Source organism: Apodemus sylvaticus, chromosome 14 (assembly GCF_947179515.1).
Source record: "Apodemus sylvaticus chromosome 14, mApoSyl1.1, whole genome shotgun sequence".
NCBI classification, from domain to species: domain Eukaryota; kingdom Metazoa; phylum Chordata; class Mammalia; order Rodentia; family Muridae; genus Apodemus; species Apodemus sylvaticus.
Genome location: NC_067485.1, coordinates 68,869,519 through 68,891,785, shown reverse-complemented (window position 1 = coordinate 68,891,785; position 22,267 = coordinate 68,869,519). Strand labels below are relative to the sequence as shown.

At 38.1% G+C, this 22,267-nt stretch overlaps 1 protein-coding gene across 6 annotated transcripts in view; it reads right to left on the bottom strand.

Annotated features, from left to right (window-relative positions):
- Positions 1 to 22,267, bottom strand: part of Mindy3 (MINDY lysine 48 deubiquitinase 3) — an 82,221-nt gene that overhangs the window by 30,257 nt on the left and 29,697 nt on the right. For 5 of the 6 annotated variants that reach the window (XM_052156380.1, XM_052156382.1, XM_052156383.1 and 2 more), the window contains 2 exons: positions 19,247 to 19,317; positions 15,498 to 15,578 (listed from right to left, as the gene is read on the bottom strand). In XM_052156380.1, coding sequence (XP_052012340.1) covers positions 15,498 to 15,578; positions 19,247 to 19,317 — 152 coding nt within the window. The remainder of the gene's footprint in view (positions 1 to 15,497; positions 15,579 to 19,246; positions 19,318 to 22,267) is intronic. The other variant, XM_052156381.1, reaches the window with a different exon arrangement.

Sequence of the window (22,267 nt, the reverse complement as noted above, 5' to 3'; positions counted from 1 at the left end):
TTTACATCAAGGAAATAAACTAAAACTTTCATGAATAATTCTGTAGGAATGAAGAGGGCTCTCTCCCTCAAAGTTTCTACTTCTAAGACTTACAGACCTCCCACTTAGCATATTCCCAGTCTCTGATACAGACACCCATAGTTCTCCTTCTTCTCTACTAGCTCTTCCTTACTTTGGCTCATGTTTTAGTTGGTAAAGAAAGACTTAATCTTTGTACTTCATGTCATAGTCTAATAGATGAAAGAAAAAATATATTACTTTAACATTTTCATTAATAGTGATCTAACAAAATTAGATTATTTTGTTAACCTAATAGTGATTAACAAAATGAACTTCTAATGTGAGGTTCAAATATAAAGCAATAAGCCTCCAATCACCCACCCACCACTGAGTTCTAACTGAAGAGAGTGTGATGATGTAATTCTAAGTCATTCACATTATCAGAGTTGCTTGCCTTTTCTTCATCTCTACTTTAACCATTTAGGAAAGAGCTTCAGTAGACAAAGCATCTGAAACCCAAATTCTCTCAGGAGGAAAATATCTTAAACACAAGAGTCAAATAAGTTCAGTTACAGTTACCATCAAAATTATTTTGTTCTAAAATGACCTCTGTATATTCACATGACACAATTAATGTTTTGGCCATGGTGCTGTTAGGGTGAGCCATCTGTCTTCATCTCATTTACAGAGCAACAGGGATTACTAGAAAACACACACAGCCTTCAAGACCATCCAGTCTCATTCCTGTTAACTTGTGCAGCCCTGTAGCAGACACAGGAACTAAGATATAAAGGGTATACCCAATATGCTGCAGTCAGGAATCTGAATCATGTGTCTCTGTTTCAAGCAGTATTCTATGCATTATCAGCATAATTATTCGACTGCACAAAGTCTTCTTTAAAATGTTGTAACTTTACCTCTTCTTAATGTGTACTGAAACAAAAGGCCCGTGCTGGCTAAGTACCAGTAGGGTAACTGAGGAGGTCTTTACAATTTACTCGGCACACTGTTCTCTCCATCAAGAAGAATCTGCAGTTGTAATCAAAGAACCTCCATCAGGTTACCCAGTGCAGCAAGTGCAGCGAGAAAAATGCTATTTCAGCTTGCAGACATTTTATATTGCCATTAATAGTCCTTCCAAACCATAGAATAGTTTTAAGTCTAAACACATAATATCATTTAAAGCTAGGTAGGTAGTGGTCCTTTATTTTATTTATTTATTTTTTTAGTTCTCATTTTCAAAAATCATGGGAAAGCCCCAGACTATCTCCACAGCAGCCATTGCTGTGTGGCACCTTTCCTGTTGTAAGAGCAAAGCCCAAGTCATCAGCATAGGAAAAGCCTTTGGGGGTTGTTCTTCCACACAACTCTAAGCTCTATGCACAAACAGGGCAAGTATAAACAATGGGAGGCAATGCCTGAGGATATAAGGAACTCCTGTACTATAATCACTAATGTCACTAAGAGTAAGAGAGGTCTTCATGTGTACATGTGTAACCCACAGTAATGATCTTTTTAGTCTAGCCATATACTTCATGCCCAATGCTCTAGGTACCTACTTTGTAACAATTCTCCCATGTGTTAAGACTACTACTATATTTGGTCTGCCTTTAGGGAAATCTAGAAAATACTCTTTCAAATTTCCCTGTTTTACATAGATAATCCAGTTAAGAATTAAAAAACAAAACAAGAGTTGGCAGTGTTAAAGATGCCAAGGCTAGACCAAACATGTAGACCAAGATTTCAGTAAGCACATTTAGGAATGGTCATACATTAAGTATGTAATATTTATATAAAATAAAAGCTACTTTCAGTAATAAACTCTTTTGACTACAGTCTTTTTCTTCAAATAGCTAGAGCTGTTGACTCAACCACTGACTAAAGAAAATCAGGCGTTATCAGGACAGAAGAGCTAGCTGTAAGGCCCTCTGCTCAGGGTGCCTTACCTCCTTTAGCCAATCATTTGATTCTCTTATGACCGACAAGGGGGCAGGTACTGCTTGCTGGAAGCAGGTACACTGAGATGAAGGAGGATCACAGTTATCCACAGCAGACTATGCACTCAGCCAACACAGCAGAGAGGACAACAGGACAAGGATTGCTGAAGTCCATCCTGCTAAAGTCATCAAAAACAGAAAGGTCCCCTTCTTTTATGGGGATACAAATCATCAACAGAATCTTAAGTTAATAAATTAGCCTAAAATGTGCTAAGCTTAGGAAAGCTTATAGTTAAAACTTCATGTTTTTAATACTAAAATAATTTAAAATGGCTAATTTGTGTAGACTTCTTATCATACTTTCAAAATTTTTAGGTAAAATTATTTGTTATATTTATTTTGGAAAACATGTTAAGTCACACAAATTATAATTTATTCTAAAAAATAATTTCTTAAGTATATTTTTCTGTAGTGACTATTATGAAATATAAACATTAGCAGAAATAGTAAAATCAAAGACAGATGGATGAGATGATTAGCTTTATTAAAATACAGAAGTAAACTATTACAAATGCTCATGAATTAAGTATTTTAATTCTCAAAAGTTTTACCCAATAACTAAAGATACATAACAGTGAATTTTCCTCAGAACACTAAACACCAAAGACTATAATACATTTTATTTATTTTCCATTAAAACAGAACTGGGCAGTTTTAAAACACCTAAAGAAAGGATCTCCTTCCCACTTCCTTCATTGTGGTGGTAAATGGAGCACCACACAGATAGTAGAAGTATCTATTTATTTCTGCTTTGCAACCCAATCACAGAAACACTGTATACTGTGTTTCTCCTTTACATTAAATTAAGCTTCTTTATGTAATTTCTGTTTAAATGATAATGTGTATTCAAATGCTCTTAACTGAGAGGAAATGTACTTTATTATAGGACAGATCAAAGATACTATGCATACATGCTTGCACACACACACACACACACACACACACAGAGAGAGAGAGAGAGAGAGAGAGAGAGAGAGAGAGAGAGAGAGGATATAAGAGAATAAGATTTATAGCCTCAAACTAGAACAAAACTAAGGCTACAAAAATCACACCAACATCACAAGGAAACTTGAAATGACTTTCACAAGAATTTAGACTCTGTTCTTTTGAAAACAAAACTCCCTGAGTTGTGTAGGTCACTAACATTTTTTTAAAATGTTGGTTTGGCAATGGCTAACCCACAATTAGGTTAAAATGCACAATAAAATGGTCATCCAATAAGATCTAAAATATTATTTTCAAATGTAAAGTTCTCAAAGAAGAAAGTATTCTGGTAATTCATTCCTAAACCCATTAACAGAAAGAGGCAGAGTCCCAGGTGACAAATGGCATTTGGAGAAGCGCAAGCTAAGAGGGCAAAGGCCAGACACTGAGCCGGTCACACGGCAGCCTGTAAGTGTGCAAGCATGTCTCATGCAAAGACATACGGCTTGACTGCAGGCACCTGTAACTTTGAGAAATTCACTGACTAGGGACACGTGGGCGCAGCTATTTCCACAAAGAAAACATGGAACATATATCATCATTTAGTGTGCGGCCTTGTTTAGTAAGAACTAGCTTTATCTTCTGATATTAAAGGGAAACGATTAAAAAAGACACAGTAAGTCTGAGTGCTAACCTCTTTAAGGATCAACTTTGAAAGGATCAATTGCACAGGGACTCTTTTTTTCTTGTGCAGTGAGTTTGCAAGTTTTAAATACCACAGAGGTACCACAGAGGGTTCCTGCAGACACATGCCTACAGGGCATATTCTCTTTGGCAGAATAAAGGTTTTGCTCTGCCAAAGCTAAGCTAGCCGGCAGGAAGCCTTTTCTACTAAACTTAATAGTTTAGTTTCCTTCTCCAAAGGAAGGGTCCAGTTACTTACCAAGTCTTGCCTGCCTATGTCCCTATTAGAGGCACCGTGGGAACTTCGGCCTGACTACTCTGCAGTTCCCATAAGGCTCCTGCAGGGAGATTCTGTGACATTCCCTTAAGACAAGAATCAGCATAGGGCAGCTATTGGAGTTTCTCTAGCAGACTCCTTAGGATACTGTGTCAGTGAGAGCAATATCAGCTTTGCTTTTAACACAGGCTCATGTTTAGTTAGATCTTTTAAAAGACTAGTAGTATATCAGAAAAGATCTAAAAACAGTGAAAAGTTTACATTTAAAATCATAAAAAAATCATAAAATATGTAATACATTTTCAATATGGTCCTCTAATGTGTTCACAAATGGTAATATTCATTTTACTGATTTTAATAAAAACCACTGCTAATAAAAACTTACAATCATATAAAGATAATTTTTCTTTTGTGAGTCAGAAAGAGATACCAACAGCTTGAAAAGGTTAAGTACGAGGTCACTGGGCATCTCATATACAACATGGTGACTACTAAGTTCAGCAACAAAACTGAAATCACCAACTTACGCTGTGTTCTTTGTTAAAAGTTCCAATCAATCCAAAGGTCAGTTATTAAATAGACAGATGACAGGTTATTTCAAGAAACATCTTCTCCCTATCCTCAAATCACAACAGCAGTCTTAACTGTGATATACACTTTGATGTTGCTTATTCATAACTACTCTTAAAAGTCCCTTGATTCAGCGAGCTCAGTGACTTCAGGATGGAAGAGTCATTCTCGTCCAAATATGTCCCCAAGTACGTCCCCTTGGCAGATGTCAAGTCAGAAAAGACAAAGAAGGGCCGTTCCGTGCCCATGTGGATAAAGTTGTTGCTGTTCGCCCTTGTGGCGGTGTTTTTGTTTTTGGTCTATCAAGCTATGGAAACCAACCAAGGAAACCCCTTCACTAAGTTTCTTCAAGATACTAAAATATCCAACTGAAGAAATAATTTCGGCACATTCAACTTGATCTCCTGTTTTTAATAACTGTAGGCAAACATTTGTGTCCACTTGTTGACTGAAGAACTAAATTGTGATTTCACCTCAGTAACATTAGTGCTGCATTGAAAAGCCTGGATCTCATTTCAATATTTTGGACTTTGGAGATCACATTGTGCCATATGAATAATTTTTTTAGCTCCAGAACTTTTTTGTAGGCTTTATTTTTTTAATGTGGACATCTTATTTCACTTTGGGGGAAAATGCATTGTTTTGTGTATTTGAAAAATAGGGCAAAATGTGGTGATGTAATGTGAAGCTACACATTAAATACTTGGAATTCTTACAGAAAAGATTTATGACTTATTCTCTGCTGAGTAAAAATGTTACAAATGTGAACGCAGTTCAGTATGAAAAGCGGTCCTTGTACTTCCTGTACGCAAGACGCGGTTTGTCCAGAGGGTACAGCGATGAGCTCTTCTGTGACGCCCGTCGTGTGGCATCGCTGGCGCAGCCTCGCCACGCTGCTGCTTGCTGCTGGAGTATCTGTCATAGCATGGAAGTCTACTTTAGTAAAACCATTAAGTATACTTGCTTTTCCACGGGGATCTTGTAGAGCCGCAGATACCTGCTTTAGGGACCCTGTAGCCAGCTGCACTTGTTGGAGTGAGCCATTCTCTCTAAGACTCCCGTTGGGATCCTGTGCTTTTTATTACAGCAAAGCCTTCATCCTGTCAGTCCAGCTTATTGTCAAATAGCCTTTGGGTAAATAAGTGTGGGGGGTGTTTATTCAGAAGTTAGAAACTAAACACTGGTCCCCTCTGTTTCAGTTGGATTTCATTGTCTTCTTTTAACCAAAAAAAAAAAAAAAAAAAAATTCTTTTTCAGCCAGGGATTTTTGTTTTGTTTTGTTTTGGGTTGAGTCGACGTGTTAAGGTTTGTTTTAGGCATATAATTCCCGTTGTAATTTGATTTAAAAGTATAACGGACTTGCTTTTAAATCACATATGTAGTAGCTAATGCTTAATTTGTAATTTCAAATAAGGTGGGCATTATAGTTTTGTGTACTCCTGAAATGATTAATGATATCCTTGTGGTTGTCTTCATTTTGTAGCTGAAATTTACCTCATGTATGGCTTAGATGAAGTTGCAGTCAATTTAAAATTTAGTGAAAATCAAGTAAAGCATAAACATTTTTAACTAAATCATTCAAGTTGCATTTTTACAGTCACTGACCGTAAAGCACACTAAAAATGTAAATTATTTTTAATAACATCCAAAATGTAAAGACATAATTTTTACAAAGGAGGAAGCCGGATATGAATATTTAGACCAGCACACAATTTTGACTTCCCATTTACTGTATTTAGCTTTTAGATATTTCGTAGATATTTTTAAGTAAGCTTTTGCCATTGAGACCAGAACATGTAGGTCTGGTCTTCCAGGACAATGTGGGGGGCCGCAGGTGGCAGGGAACTCACCGTTCCCACCCTACAGTGACAGCCATCCTCCTTCCTTGGTTTTCAGATGTAGCTTCTCATATTGCTTTCAATATTTTGTTTATAATTAAAAATTGTGAGAAGCCCCATTTGATGTTTTAAAATGTGGAGGTATAGATCAGACTTCACATATATGTAAGGTCAGTCTGGAATCAGAAATTATGGTCCAGTATTGCAAGAGGTAGGACCAGGTAAAACGCCTTTTTTTTTTTTCTTTTTTTTTTCCTTAAAAAAACAAAAAACAAAACACATGTACTTGGTCTTCTGTCTGTGTCTGTTTTATCCCACTAGAGGAAATGTGTCCTTGATGTACATGCAAAGCATTTATTAATTCGTAGATGTAGACTTTACAATATAATTCAATAATAAAGTAATTAACCTCTAAAAAAAAAAAAAAAAAAAAAAAGAATATAAGCTGAATAAATTCTGCTATTCACAAGTATTGGAATTGGTATTTAACAGATACCACAGTAAGGTTAAGGAACTCTTAAGCAGTTAACAAACAGCACTTGCAGTAGAAAATGGCCCAAGGCTTAAAACCGGCAGTGTTGCTTCAGTTCTGCTCCAGTTCCCAACTGAAGACCTGCACCTCTCGCATCCTCTGCCCCAGTTAAAACTGAATGTGATCTGGCCTAACTAAAAGCAGTTGTTGCAAGGTGATCTTCTGTAAAAAGATCTTTCGTTTATTTTTATGTTATGTACATCAGTGTTTGTACGCATGTAAATGTTCCTCATGTGTGCGTGGTACCTACTGAGGTCGGAAGAGGACCTGGAGCTTGAAAACTGAGAACTGCCATGTGGGTGTCGGGAACCAAAGGTCCTTCCTCTTAGCCGCAGAGCCATCTCCTCTTAAAACTGCTAACAATTTATGTGATTCAATTATTAGTGATTCCCCCATCTCTTTTACTTAAATGTTTCTATATGCACAACAAAGTGGTACATGAAGCCAAAAAGGTTTTGATAATCCTTGGATAAAATGACTTTATCCAAGGAAGTAATAATTACCATTTATATAGTACGTTTCTATAAATATAAAATGCAGTAAGAATTAAAAAATTGAATCAAGAAGCCAAAGTTCCAGTTTAAAAGAGGCAAAAAGATATGAATAACCCACAATGCAGAAAGCTTAAATGAATTCTTGTTTGGGGTAGGGATTTGCACAGGAGCGCTGTGTGGGCTGCTCAGAAAGCTTCTGTTAGGTGGTGGGATTCGGCTTGGGTCTTCAATTTGTACACTTCTCCTGACTGTAAAGTTTACGAGCACACACACCTGCCTTGCAATCAGAAAATAAAGACATACTCTTGTAAAATAAAGTATTAAGCTATTAATTTCAAGGTAAGCCCATTATTTTGATAACACATGTGAAAATATGTCTAAATTAGGCTAGAAATAAAGGTAGAGAATATGAGATGAATGAATAAGCACTATCTGCCACAACACTCAAGTCTTAGTGTAAAGGAGTTTATTTTCTTTCCCTAGGAAAGATATGATGGAAAAGTTGGCCAATCTATGACTTTCCTTAAATGTGCAGGTCAAGGCTTTTTCTTATCCTTTTATTAAGCTTTGCTTATCTTATATGTAAATATGTAAACATATGAATGCTTATTTAAAAATTTATAAAAAAGCATCAGCAAAGTCATCAATTACTTGACACTGGTATATTTTCACTGCCATCCATGAAGTTATGTAAGTGCATTTTTGCAAAATGTTGTGTGTGGGTTTTTTTTTTTTGGTACAAATTATTACAAAGATTCAACATAAATATATATTATCATTGATTTAAAGTATTTTAAAACAGAAAGCACAGAAATTAGTGTTATCACTGTGTGAAATGCCAGTTTGCCCCTGAGTTTTCTTCTAGCATGTAGTTATAATCTCTGCCTTAATTTTCAGAATGAAACATATCTGCTACTTTTATTTACTGAGTCTAATATATAAAGCTTACATTTTTGCAACAATTTAATGGCAAGTATTTAGAACATATAAGGCAATCTAAAAATTAAGCCTCTAATTATATATTTAAATCAAGCTTGCAAACTACATCTGTAATAACAATTGTTTTCAACAAAGCACAATTTAATTATACAGATTTCAATCTTTCATATTTTTAATAAAATTCTTTGAGCCATTTTGTACATATTACTACTAATAACTTTAAAATTAACTGGCTTGATACATACCCTTTCATACCATAGAGAAAGCTAAATTTAATAGGATTTTACCTGGTATTTAGATAATTTATGTAAACTTGACTATTTCTGCTTTTTCAGATACACAAAATTAAAATTGATCTTTCTTAGACATATTTGTTTTGGAATAAAGAATGGGGCTTAGGTCAAATGTTCTGACAGTTATTTCTTGTGCTAAATGTAAATTAAAATGAACAATATCTATACTGTCATGTATTATCTAAAATAGACTGTCTCCCATCAGTAACTTTGAGAGGATATTCAATATGGAAGTAATACGGAAATTCAATATGGAAGAGCAGCTTTGAGCATAGTTCTCTACGTACTTGTCTTTCACTGCCCCAATCTCAAGATCATCTGACTTGCAAATATAAGGTAAACTCTTTGAATCACAAGTGAGTACATTAAGAATAGCAAAGCTACTACACCTAGACAACTCACTGAACTAATGTTGAGCTAATGCCTACATAGAGCCCCTATGTTCTAGCATCTTTGGTACAGGAAGGTACACTACTAAAGGAGAAATGTAAACACCTTGCTAGCCACAAACCCTTTGATCTACAATGGTGTCCTGTCTGCAAGATATGCTAAGCCAATGGTGGCACAAAGATTGTGCAAATAACCAGTCAATAACTGATTGAACTTAAGGCCCATTCCATGAGATAGAATCTATATAAAGCATTGTTTGGGTTGCTAAGAACCAGACACAAGATAACCCTGGGAGACCCAGAGTAAAGCCAAATAATACTGATCTAACAAAAACAAACAAATGAACAAAACCAACCATCCAACCAACCAAATAAACAAACAAAAAAGTCAACCCAACAACAAACTGATAAAATGACTCCTATGATATTCTGCTATGCTCATAGATCAGTTTCGCCTTGCTTCACCATCATTAGAAAAGCTTCCTCTTTCAACTTGGGAACAAATGTAGAGACTCACATATAGACATTACTGAGAGTAAGAATCTGTGGACCGCTCAATGGGAGATCTCCATCAAATCCTTTCCCTCAGAGCTCATGGAACCCTATGGAGGAGAAGGCAGAGTTCCAGAGGGGATGGCGGACATCATGGAAACAAAGTCCTTTAAATCAACATGATCAGAGTTCACATGAATTCAGAGAAGGAAGCAGCATGTAGCAGGTCTTCTGTGTATCAACTATGGCTTCCAGTTTGGTGTTGTTATGGGACCCTGAGTATGTAAATGGGTGGGTCGTTGATATTTTTTTGTGTCTTCTTCTGGGCTCTTTTCCTTCTGTTGGTTTGCTCTGTTCAATTCCACAGTGAGAGTTTTGTTTTATATTATTATATTTTGTTAAATTAAAAATTTAATGAATTAAAAGAAAATAAATTAAAATTACAACGAATAAATGAATGATTGAATGAATGAATGACAATCTAGCCACGTAATGGATAACAACTAAGCTGTCGGTTATACCTGCTGAGAGAGGGAAACTCACTGTTTCTAATGGGCCTCATGTTCAGAAGTCATTGATCAACATATAATGCGTGCCACAGTTTTTGTGTTTATGCGCTTTGATTTGGTTACAGTTTGGTGCTTTGTTTTTTTTGTTTTGTTTTGTTTTCCTGTTTGGGGGTTATTTTGTTTTCTTGGTTTGTTGTTGTACTGGGGTTTTGTTTGTTTTCTGCAAAAGAACTTGAGAGTTGGGTGTGTGTAGGGACAAGAGAGGACCTAGAATGACTTGGGTTAGGGGAAGCATATGATCAAAATATATTTAAATATAAAAATTGATATAAGTAATAAAAAATTTAAAAAGAATAGCATAGCTGTCAAACACATATCTTTGAGGCCCTTAAAGTCTAATCATTGCACACACATATCTCATTAGACATTTCTACATCTTGTCTACAAAATCCCAGAGCATCACCAAGTTCTGTCATTTTTACCCCAGGAAGCAAATCTCCCATTCATGTACTTTACCTGACTCTACACTATTACTCTGAGACAATTCAGAAAGGGCTTGCTTTGGGCAAGGGAAAGAAAAATGGCAGGAGAGGAAAAAAAGGAGGAAGATAGATTTTAATGGTAGAGGGGCATTTGAAAGGTGATTGATGGGGGAAGGATTTAGGTAGGAAATGGGATGGCAGGGTGTGGGAACCACCTTGCCAGGAGTACTGTTCTGTCACCCTGGATGAAAAGAAAGCAGCGCTGTAGCTGCAGGCCGTACTGAGACTGACCCCACCATCTTCCTGGGACCTGCCTGGGGCCAGGAATGACTTCTACAGATGACAGCCTTGGGCCTTGCTGGGACCTAGTGGCTACTAAACTTGGGGGGACCTGCATAGTGCTGAGAAAAAAATTATGCCTATGCAAATAAGTCAAATATTGTCTGAGACCAATGCTTACACCCTTAAACACACACACACACACACACACACACACACACACACACACACACACACACACACACAAAACTATACAGACTTGCCTTTGAGATTTCAGCCCACTGAGCAATTAAGTTGGTTCAATAAACTCTTGTCTTCCTGGCTCCCACCCTTCAATTCCCCTCCGGTTTATGTTGTGTTTGACTTCGATGCTTATACTCTACCTTGTCCAATTTTAAAACAGCAGATAGTAGCACTGCAAAAGTTAATATTGGGTTCTGGTTCTGTACCAAGCAGTCCCTAATATAGGGGTTGAATACTTTAGTGACATTTCTCCATTAAAAAATAAATCTGGGGGAGATATGGGAAAACTCTGCTAATTAAGGTCAAAGTCCACCATGACTGGATAGCCTCTGGACTTGGCACAATATGGGAGACTCCCTTCACTAGCAGGGCTTCTTCTTCTCTGACCCTGTCTGGGGAATTCTGAGCCCCTGCATATGCCTCTACCTGAGAAATGTCACACAGCCTCAATCAGATTACAGGATCAATTTCCTTTCTCCTGATAAAACGCCTTCAGCTAGCACTTGAGATTCCTGAAGTGTTTCCCCCATGTGAAGGAGGCATTTCATGTACCTTAAACCCTAGCCAACGACCTTTGCCCATCCTGGATGCTCCCACTCTCAGTCCCCCAAAACCTTATAAACCATGAGTCACCCTCAGTAAAGTTGATTTGCCTCCTGATGGCTGATCCTGGTGTGGTTATTAACTGTACATACTCACAGGGCTTCCAACCTACCCCCCTGCCACCTTCCCGTTCAACATCTCTGCTTCCCTTGCCTTGGTTGTCTATCTACAAGAGTGGAGAGACCCACAGAAGGGTAGCACAGAGGAGGCTATAGGAAAAGAAATAATTAGAAGCCATATGAAAACCTACTGTAAGCTTCTTAAACACACACACACACACACACACACACACACACACACACACACACACCCCTAAGAGATTAAATTCACAGTATTTTACATTGAGGATAATGTTCTTCCCAGAAGCACTGGAGTGCCAAATTTTTGTTATCTGCCTAACGCCAAATGAAGGGTGCCTCCCATCCAGTTGTGGTCAGAAGGGTCACAGCGGCCCCCTACCCTCCCGTCTATATAGACTATTGGCAGTGCTCTAGGTAGCTCACCAGAACTTGATAGTGATAGCCCATTGCTGAGCGTACTATATACTTTGGTCATAGTGCAGGGAAAAATCAAGCTGGTAATGAGAAAGAAATCTCTTCCCTGATGGCTAACTGTCTCAGTGCTTACTGGGAGAATCTAAGTAGGCTTCTGGGAGAGAAAAGTCATTAACAGTCTCATGCAGCTCAAATACTGTGAGCTATCATGATAACCAGCTTGAAAAGATACACCCACAAGTACACTTGTGGCACCAATGCTAGAGAGGTAACCCACAGCTTCCTTATTAGATTTAAGGCCTGCTCCACGAGAGGAAATGGATGCCTTCCTAATATTGTAAATCTAACCAAGAATCCATGGCTGGGAAGAGGTCTCAGGTGTCCTGCAGTAATTTTCTGAAATCAAATTTCCATTGTAGAGGGAAGCTCCTTAATAGTCAGGAGCTTCTAAAGGGAAAATTGTTAAGTTTCCATAAACATCTTGAAGCTTCAGAAAGTCCCTAAAACTAACCATATGCACTAGCCCCTTACTCCCCAGATTACAGAAGCAGCGAAGACTGCTGAAAGACACCTCCAGGCCAGCTCGGCTGTCCTGAGAAGGAGAGACCAGACAAGTTGCCTGGAAGAGGCAGAGAGCAGCGGAGCTACCTGAAACACAACAACAACAACAACAACAACAACAAAACACCCTATTAAAATCTGCCTATAAGTTATACAGTGGACTCCAGGTTTCCAACTTTCACGAGTTGTCACTCAGGCTGAGATGTCACCCATCCTGGTGACACAGATGTTTTTGAGTCATTTCTGCTCCTATAAATAACTGAAACTCTCGCCCCAGGACTTAATCCCAACACAACTGCATTGGTTCCCCGCCCCCCACCTGAGAAACTACATAGAGCTGAAGACTGTTGATGGAGGTGGGGTGGGGTGTGGTCTGTAGGAGATGGACCACGTGGATGCCCCACAACCATCCACATATGGGCAGCTCAAACTGGCCTCACTGGATTATTAAAAAAAAATTGGGAGAGGGGGGTAGAGAGGTAGGGGAGACATTCAGAAGAAGTTAGAGGAAGGAATGGGGGAGTGTGATAATAAAGATCATTATAAGCATGCCTGAAATTATCAAAGGATAAAAAAACAATTACCCTGGACCAAATTATAACAATTATACCACTTACCATAAAAATGATAAAAATCTGTTTTACGGCTCACCTGAGTTATTTTTAACATGTTTGTTTTCTGCAGTTAGCTATAGTGATCTGTTCAAAATGCAAATTTAAGCTTGTTCTTCTTACAGTCCCTGAACTGAACCCCTGAAATGTTTGCCGAGTGCAGTGGCTATGAGTCCTCTTAGGCTAAGGAGTAACACGGGCACCTCCACCCCAGCATTACCTGTCCTGCCTCTCTGCTTTTGAGTGTCTAGCTCTTTCCTTTCAGGTGGCTCTAATTCTGAAGATGTTCATTTGCTCCAACTACTTCCTAAGTAGCCAATGCTTTCCCCTCCTCCCTAGTTTAAGCCCACTGCTACCTCAGTGCTCACTTCAGCTATCAATTCCTCCAGGAAACATTGCAGCTTTTCAAATCTCAGAAGAATCTTCATGGTTAGAGCCCTGAGCTTTGTCAGACTCATTACTGTTGGAAACTTCTGAGCAGTACTCAGCCATGGCCTCCGTTCGGATACACAGCTCTGCAAGGGCAGGAGCAATGTCTAGTTTGTGTAACACTGCACTCACAGCATCCGGCACAACTCTAGGCATAAACTATCCCTAGAAACCATCTGAATACCGAGCATGGGAACAAAGGAACACAGTTGCAGCCTATGTACAGGGCGCAGGGTCTCCGGCCATTTGCAGACAAGGAACAATGCTTCCTTATAGGCTGCAAACCTGTGAGCAAAGAACCAAGGGGCCTAACTCCATCCTGTGAAACCAAGGCACGACACACAGAGCCATCTAGAAAGATGACTTTACAGGGCAATTTCATGTAACATGATAGTTTATTTCTAATAAAAGGTGGGGGATTAAAGTTATGTTTCTTTGGGGCCATAGGACATACAGGGTGAATAAATTAACCACAAAATAACAGGCAAAATCAAAACAAACTACAAAAGATAACAGCGAAAATATAGATAGGTAAATGTGAATGCTCAAAATGAAGTATTTTAAAAAGATCACACTAAATAGTGAATAGTTCCTTTTACAATTCTAAGAACAGCAAAACTTCTAGCATTTTCTATGTAGTGAAGAATATACAAATACTTTACATTTTAAAATACTTTAAATTGAACCCAAATAAATGTTAATAGTTTCATTTACTATTTATGTAATTTTTCATTGAAGCAGGAAGATTCTTGCACAGCATCAGCTTTAGCTATATAATAAGAGCCTGTTCCCAAAATTTCAAGTGTCCCTTCCACAAATAATACATTTGTATAATTTCATATCAGTTTTCCTAATGTTATAGAATAGGGTTGGACATAATTGTTTTAAAACCACACCATTCATGTAAATTTAAACTGATTATCTTTTCTAGAAATACATATTAATGAAATATTTGTTTGGAATTATAAGTTTTTTGTTTCTGAGTTTGATTTTATCCTCTCTACTTTGAAAGGGAAATGAACAATGAACAGCAACTCTCAGACTCAAAAGAATGTACCATGCTGGCCTGTGTTTTTATATAGTTTCCAGGTTAAGAAAAAGTAACATGCATGTTATCCTGTACCTGTAAGCTGGACACTGTCCAACACAATACAAGCAGGGAGAAAATAAAACATGAGATTACCAGCTCAGTGAGATTTATAGAATTCTTAAGAAGGAAAAGTATGCTCTCAAAATCTCTTGGTGTAATTAGACAAGCACACGTGAAGTGAGGAACCTCAGGAGTACACTGTCACATTCTCCTCGTGAGTCCAACCTCTGACGGTTTGTTCTTAATAGCGTCAGAGACGTCTGATAACTGCAGAGTAATGAACATGACCACAGTGCTAGCAAGTACTCAGAGTTACTGTAAACACAGAGGAAAAGAGCCCGAGAGACGCTGCAAAGAAGCTAGGGTTAAATGAAGGTGTTTGATGCCATACCACCCCACTATGGAAAATATCATGTCTTATTAACAAGTAAGGCTTAGAAACTATTTTGCTTAAGAATCTAAAATAAAACTAAAGTGGTTTCTTCCACATCTTGGCAACTTCTGAACAAAATAAAAAACCAGAGCTCGGAAGTCAGCAGGTGGAAAGACTTAGGGTAGTGGAGTCAGGAAGGAGCTCAATGAGGAGACTCCAACCTCAGAGCAAAGCAACAATGTTTTCTGTAGTGTGAACTGATAAGATTTCTGGGAAACATTCCATTTATTATTGGCTGGATTGTCATCTGCAAAAAGATCAAACTAAATATGGACTCACAGTATTACTTGTTTGCCTAATATTATTGTGGGAAAAAAGTCCCCTATAAGCATACCTTGGCAAAAAATACGGTGAGGTGAGTTTCGCTGCCAACAATCCAAATAGGGAATTTTGGAGATTTCAAGTATGAACCAACCTAGAATAAATTCAGCAAAGTAAAACAAATAAATGAAAGATTTTATGTTGGCCCTTAAATATTTGTGCAGAAATATGTGAAGCATTACATGTGTCTCATTAACACTTCTTACCAGAGTTAGATGCTGAGTGCAGTAGGGAACTGTGCCTATGCTTATACTGCATCTTTAGACCAGACACTGCAATGCAGGTCTTACAAACACACATGTCACAGCTGGAAAGGAGGACTTTAGATCAAGAAATCCATAGATAATATTGTGCCAAAAAACCTGTAGCACTGTATTTGTGATGGAGATAAAAGTTGAATTTTGAGCACATAAAACAGATTTACACAGCCTCTCACTTTTACATCAACTGATGCTACACTTCCACGAGGACACTTCCTTTGAAAACAATGAATCTTACTAATCTTGTTTGTTCTTCTTCCTCAGACTGGGAAACTGTAAGAAACTACCTGCAGCACTCAGGGCACAGAATCCTTTTCTATTTAGCCATCAGCCCCTGTTTTAGCACCACAACAGCCCTTGGGAATTTACTCTCTCCATGAGACAGGTGGAAAACAGGAACTCTGTATTCATGGGCAGAAAGCTTAACTCCCTTGTCCTATGAAAGCCGGGATGAGTCAGCTGTGCTAACAATGATATTAAAAAAACCCATCAAATAGGAAGGCTTCTTTGAGGGCAGCGGAGCAGGACATGAGTGAGGAAAAGTGGCTCAGTTAGTGGATGTGGCTGTGGAGCTGAGCAGTAAGAGACCTCACTTGAGAGAGCAGAGCGGTGCATGGTGGCAGGGCCTGGCTGAACTTGAGCACCAACCACAGAGCTAGAATCACAAACAGTCGTCCTGACACCTAGACTGAGTCACATACTGGACATTCTAGACGCTGCTTAATTTCTTAGAAAAAGCATGTGCACTTCATTTAAGGTAGAGGTTTAATAAGGGGGGGGGGATTTTATAGTAGGAACAGCTGAACTAATGGTGCATTTTATAATAAAAGCAGTCACCAGAGTAGCACAACATTGTCCTTATTTTGGAAATCAAAATGACAGCCCTCTAACAGTTGAATAGAATTACCACGTGGTCAGGCAATTTAATCCTGAGTACACCATAATGTAAAAACATATGCCTATAAAATAATATGCAGACAAATGTTCACAGTAGCAGTATTTATAACAGCTAAAATTGGAAATTATCACTCTGAAGTCTTTAAGAATAGAGAAGACTCTGGCTACTTAATTCATCATGACAGAAGTTACATTTAAATCTTACAATATGAACAGTTTTTTTTTTAAATGTATAATTTGAAACATCCATCAATTAATGGTTGGAAACAAATTGATACATTATAAAACAAGAGCGGGTTTTAACATTAAAAAAAATAAAGTACTAATACACAGGTGAAGGAACCCACAAAGCCAGAAAGTTGAACTGTGATGTCTGGTGTAAGGAAGGAAGTGGCTGCCAGCTTACAACTTCTCTTGGAGTGTGTGTGTGTGTGTGTGTGTGTGAGAAAAACCTTCCAGAATTAGGTAAGGATGATTGTTGCACAGCCTTACAAATACAGCAACATCCATAGAACTATATACACCCAAAATGGTGATCTTTATTATGTATAATTTATGTTTCCTTATTTTGAAATCACAGTTAAAAGCATCATTCTTTATGTGAATGTGTATGTGTGTGTGTGTGTGTGTGTGTGTGTGTGTAGGAAGGTTATAAATAAATATTGCTTCATTTATGTTCCTAAATATATATGCTCAAAATAAATTAAATGATAATTTCATTATTAGAAATCAATCTGTTCCACTATCAAAGAATGGAGTAATGTTTAGATTTATAACATTTATTCATTTATATGCTGGGTTTTGATGTCCTGGTTATAAACTAATTAGTCAGTCTCCTTTAAGGACAGCTGATTAAATTTATACCAACTCATCCTCTTCATACTCCTCATGCTCCAGATCAGTCAACTGCCCAGATGTCAGGTACGAGACACAGTCACAGCCTAATGGCACAGAGCCCACTGCAATTATTCAAATCAGCACATCACCACAGCCTAGGGAGTGGAGCTAACCCCACTTCTCCTGCCATGTACAACCGGCCTGCAGCTCCAATTTGCTGTTACCCAGTCCCCAAGGGAAAGCCACCAGCGGCTTGATTGTCTGCTCATTTATCTCTTATTTATAAGCAACCTTGCATCAGGGCATTAGAATAATCCTGTAAAGGTCTAATACCATTGAGGAAGAAAAGAGAAAACAAATTCAAGTAAAGAGTCACCACAGAGTAGTCATTCCTCACAAATGATGTGAAAGAGGACCTGGCACAGGCTGGAGAGATGGCTCAGGCCCCAAAGGCTAGGCTCACAACCGAATCTCCAGAGTAATTAAGGAAGCATCAGGAAATACTTCTTCTGACACAACTTAAAATCAATCCAAGGGAGAGGTCAGCTGTAAAGAGCTGGGGCACTGGGAAATGGCAGGCCACCAATGTGGCTGCAATGGAGCAATGGAGGGAACAACAGTGATTGTGATGACAGGATCCAGATGAAGATTATACACAACATGGTTAAGGGGTTTACATAAGAACCGTTCCCCTAAGTACATGTATCTGAGCACTTTGGCACCAGTCAGTGGTGCTGTTGGGAGGTTATCAAACCTCAGGAGTAGAACAGTGCTGAAGAATGTACATCACTGGACGAGAGATTTAGAGGTTATAGCCTTGGCCCGCTTCCTGTTCCTCCCACCGTGAAGTGTTGTCCCTGACATGATGGACTCTAACCCTCTGGAGCTGTGAGTCAAAATAAATTCCTTCTTCTTTAGTTTTTTTGGTCAGGTTATTTCATCAGAGAAACAAAAAAATTAAACAACAACAACAACAAAACCCTTTAAATCTCTATAACTTGGTGACATGTAAAATGGGTGTGTGTGCATGTACGCGCGTGCGTGCCTGCCTGCGTGTGTGTGTGTGTGTGTGTGTGTGTGTGTGTGTGCACACTCTCCCCCAGAGTGGATGAACATGTGTATACCCTGGGGATAGGAAGCTCAGTTTAAATCTGATTGCCAGGCTGTCTTAGAATAGCATTAATTTATATAGTTAAAAATGACTGTAAATGAAGGCATTACTATTGTGTATAGTCACTACTTACAAGGCCAGGAGAGATCCTGTACTGTTCTTACATCTCTGTTTACGTGTTGTCATGAAGAAGGAATGACCACTACCCAGGTAAGACACCTGTTAATGTTACTAAAAACTGTCACTGTCATCAGAACCACTGTATGATATAAACATTTTAAAATGGAAAAAATCCCCACAAATCTGCATCATCCTTTGTCTAGGAATATTGATGTGCGCCTCTTTGAAATATTGCAATGTTTATGGTTATTGAGGGCTGCACAGGTAGGCACCTCGATTTCAACAATGAAGGTTCAAGGTGAAACAGCTTAAACACATATTTATAGTGAACTGGGTGCATTTCTACTTTCTATACAATTTTGCCCTTTGCACCCACTCCCTTCCTGGAAATGAAGTCCGTCTAGCCGCCACCTTCATATCTTAGTGCTGTTTGGGTTGGGAGCTCAGCAAGGAAGTAAGATAGTGATGAGTGGTGAGAGCCAGGAGTTGGGTTAATGACATCAGCGTGGCGTGCTCAAACCCTTCCCGACAGTTTACCTTACAATATCGTAAAGCTTCCATTAGTGTTAAGAATCCTACAGCTGCTTGTTCATGGATACCGAGAAGCTCTGCAAAAAATAAACAAAACCAAATTTAACACTGCATTAGTATATGTAAGTCTGAGTCTCTCTCTGGTGTATGTGTGTGTGTGTGTGTGTACATAAATATAATTCAAATTATGGCAAAATGTTTTTTTTTTCACCTCAAACTATCTTTAAAGCTCTGCACATATTTACTAAGAGGTCAAATTAATGGCAGTATGTGCCTGATCCTATTGGAGCATGTTATGCTGTGTCTGGTTGATGTCCCTGGGAGGCCTGCTCTTTTTTTGAGGGAAAGTGGATAGGGGGTGGTGGGGAGGGAGAGAAAACTGTGGTTTGGATGTAGTAAATAAAAGAAGAATAAAAATATTAAATTATATCAAATAATCATGTTATCACTATTTATTATAAAATGATACCAGGTAGCTTTGCACTGGGTAAATGTAAGGGTTCAAATGTAGATTAAAACTGTCTATAAAACTGCTTAATATTAACTTTCTAGTTAAAAAAAAATCACTTGGTAACCCAAAGAAATTACTGGAATGTGTGTGTGTATACACACTCATATACACATATGTATATATATATATTTGTATATGTATATATATGCATATATATGGCATGTATACATGTATAAATACATATACTCTGTATATATGTATATAAACTCATATATACATATATATATATATGTATACCTATGTCACACACATACAATTACATACACACCTCCATAAAGAGCTAACTTGACTGACCCTGAGTTTATGAAAAAAATGAGCATGTTAAGTCATAAATATTAGTATTTATTATGAGATAATGGTGACCATAAGTACATAGCACTAAAACAGGATTTTTCCTTCCTTCCTTCCTTCCTTCCTTCCTTCCTTCCTTCCTTCCTTCCTTCCTTCCTTCCTTCCTTGCTTTCTTTCTCTCTCTCTCTCTTTCTCTCTCTCTCTCTCTCTCTCTCTCTCTCTCTCTCTCTCTCCCCCTTCCTTTTCTCTCTCTTCTTTTTCTCTTTGTTTTTTTCTTTCTTTTTTGTTTTTGTTTGTTTGTTTTTCAACACAGGGTTTTTCTGTGTAGTCCTAGCTGTTCTCAAACTTGCTCAGTAGAATAGTCTGGCCTCAAACTCAGAGATCCAGCTGTCTCTTCCTTCCGAAGTGCTGGGACACCACCACTGTCTGGCAAAACATGGACATTTCAAGCAATTCCTTTCTATTCTAAGTGATCCCAGGCAGTGTGCTTAAGACTGTGGAACAGTGATGACTAAGAAATAGTCTCTGCCTTATAAAGGCAGAGCTTACCAAGGGCGAATGCAATGATGCAAGCTCTCTGCATATGTGCATATACACTCAACAGAGTAGATGTGGCAGATCATGTTTCCATGTCAGGCCAGTCTTACAAGAATGGCAACATCTGAACGGAATATGATGGTCTATGTAGAAAACTTTAAGACCAGAAAAGATAAGAAGAATGAAAATTAACATACTCAGGTAAGGAATGAAAACCTGCCAGAGCTTCCTGGTTCTTCAATATGGGGTCTTACAATGTTCCACAGGATAACCCCAAACCCTTGGCTTCAAGGGTCCTTCCACCTTAGGCTCCTCTTATCTGGAACTACAGGTATGGGACACTACACTCAGTTCCTTAAACATATAAACATGGCAAACCCGATAAACAGTGATTAAGTGAAAGGAAGAATTCAAGAAACATTCTGGATTTGTGTGAGGACTGAGCATGACTTTACTTTTATACAAACTCAGATTGAGCTACTTCTGGGACTTCTAACTGGAGATAAGCAACTGGCAGTAGAGCTCAGAAGCACAGGTGGGCAAGCCTGGTGAACAGTCATGGGTCGCCAGCAGAAGGCTAAACTCACAGATGTAAGGTCAAGGAACTCATAAGCCACAACAGCTGAAGCACAGAAGACTCTGACGTACGACACTACTCACACACAGATGGACCTGGTGTGGTAGTAAAGGCTTTTCACATACTAACACTTAAAACTAATGTACAGTAAGTAAGTAGAACCATAAACATAGATTAAAAAGCTTTTCTCAAGTACAATTTCAAATATGAAAAATATTACTATCATAGGTATATCTAATATGTACAAGTAAAACCTCTTTGGAATTGCCCATAAACCTTAGGAATATCAATAGTCTTAATTTTAGTCTTTGGGTTGCAGCAACTAGGGTTTAAGAGTACAGCAGATAGGGTGGAAATGCTATTCTACAGTTAGAAAACAGCCTGTTTCCTTTCTTCCAAAATGTAAGCAGTAGCGAAATCTTCCTGTTCAAAGGAAAACACATTCATGTTGAGAACTAGGTTCTACAGTTTCATTTCTAAGATCAATTACTACCACCTAGCGTTACAACTAGATACTACATCATCTATTTCCATGGGTTTAGTCAAATGCCTACAATGGCTCATTTAGTATTTCTGTACTAAATACAGACAATTAGGCACCCATCTATGTTAGTGATGAAGTAAGTATTCAGATCTGGTCAAGAATCACATATTCAAGTATCTGGTTTAGATGTTACTTCTTTCTTTTGTTCTCTCCTGACTTTTTGAGAAAATGCATCACACACTATGGGCTGCCTCAGAATACTATGTAGCTGGGGATGGCCCTTGAACTCCCCATCTTCTGCTTTTTCCCTATGGAGAATACTAGCATTGGATGATAATATTTCAAAATGCATTATTCTCATACCCTCAAGTAGAATATAAACTTAATATTATCGTCTTAAATTAAGCACATCAGTAAAACTAAATCTAATAATTTTTATAGCAAGTTGTGAAACAATATTTTCATACCATTTACAGACTTACTTACATTGGATTTTCTTCAAAAGTCTTAGTCTTTACCTTTTGCTTACAAAAAATGGTAATTTTATGACTATCTTGCCATCGTCTCTACTATCTCATAACAGAGAGCCAAAGAACATCTACATTCCTGATTGAATTTTTGAAACTG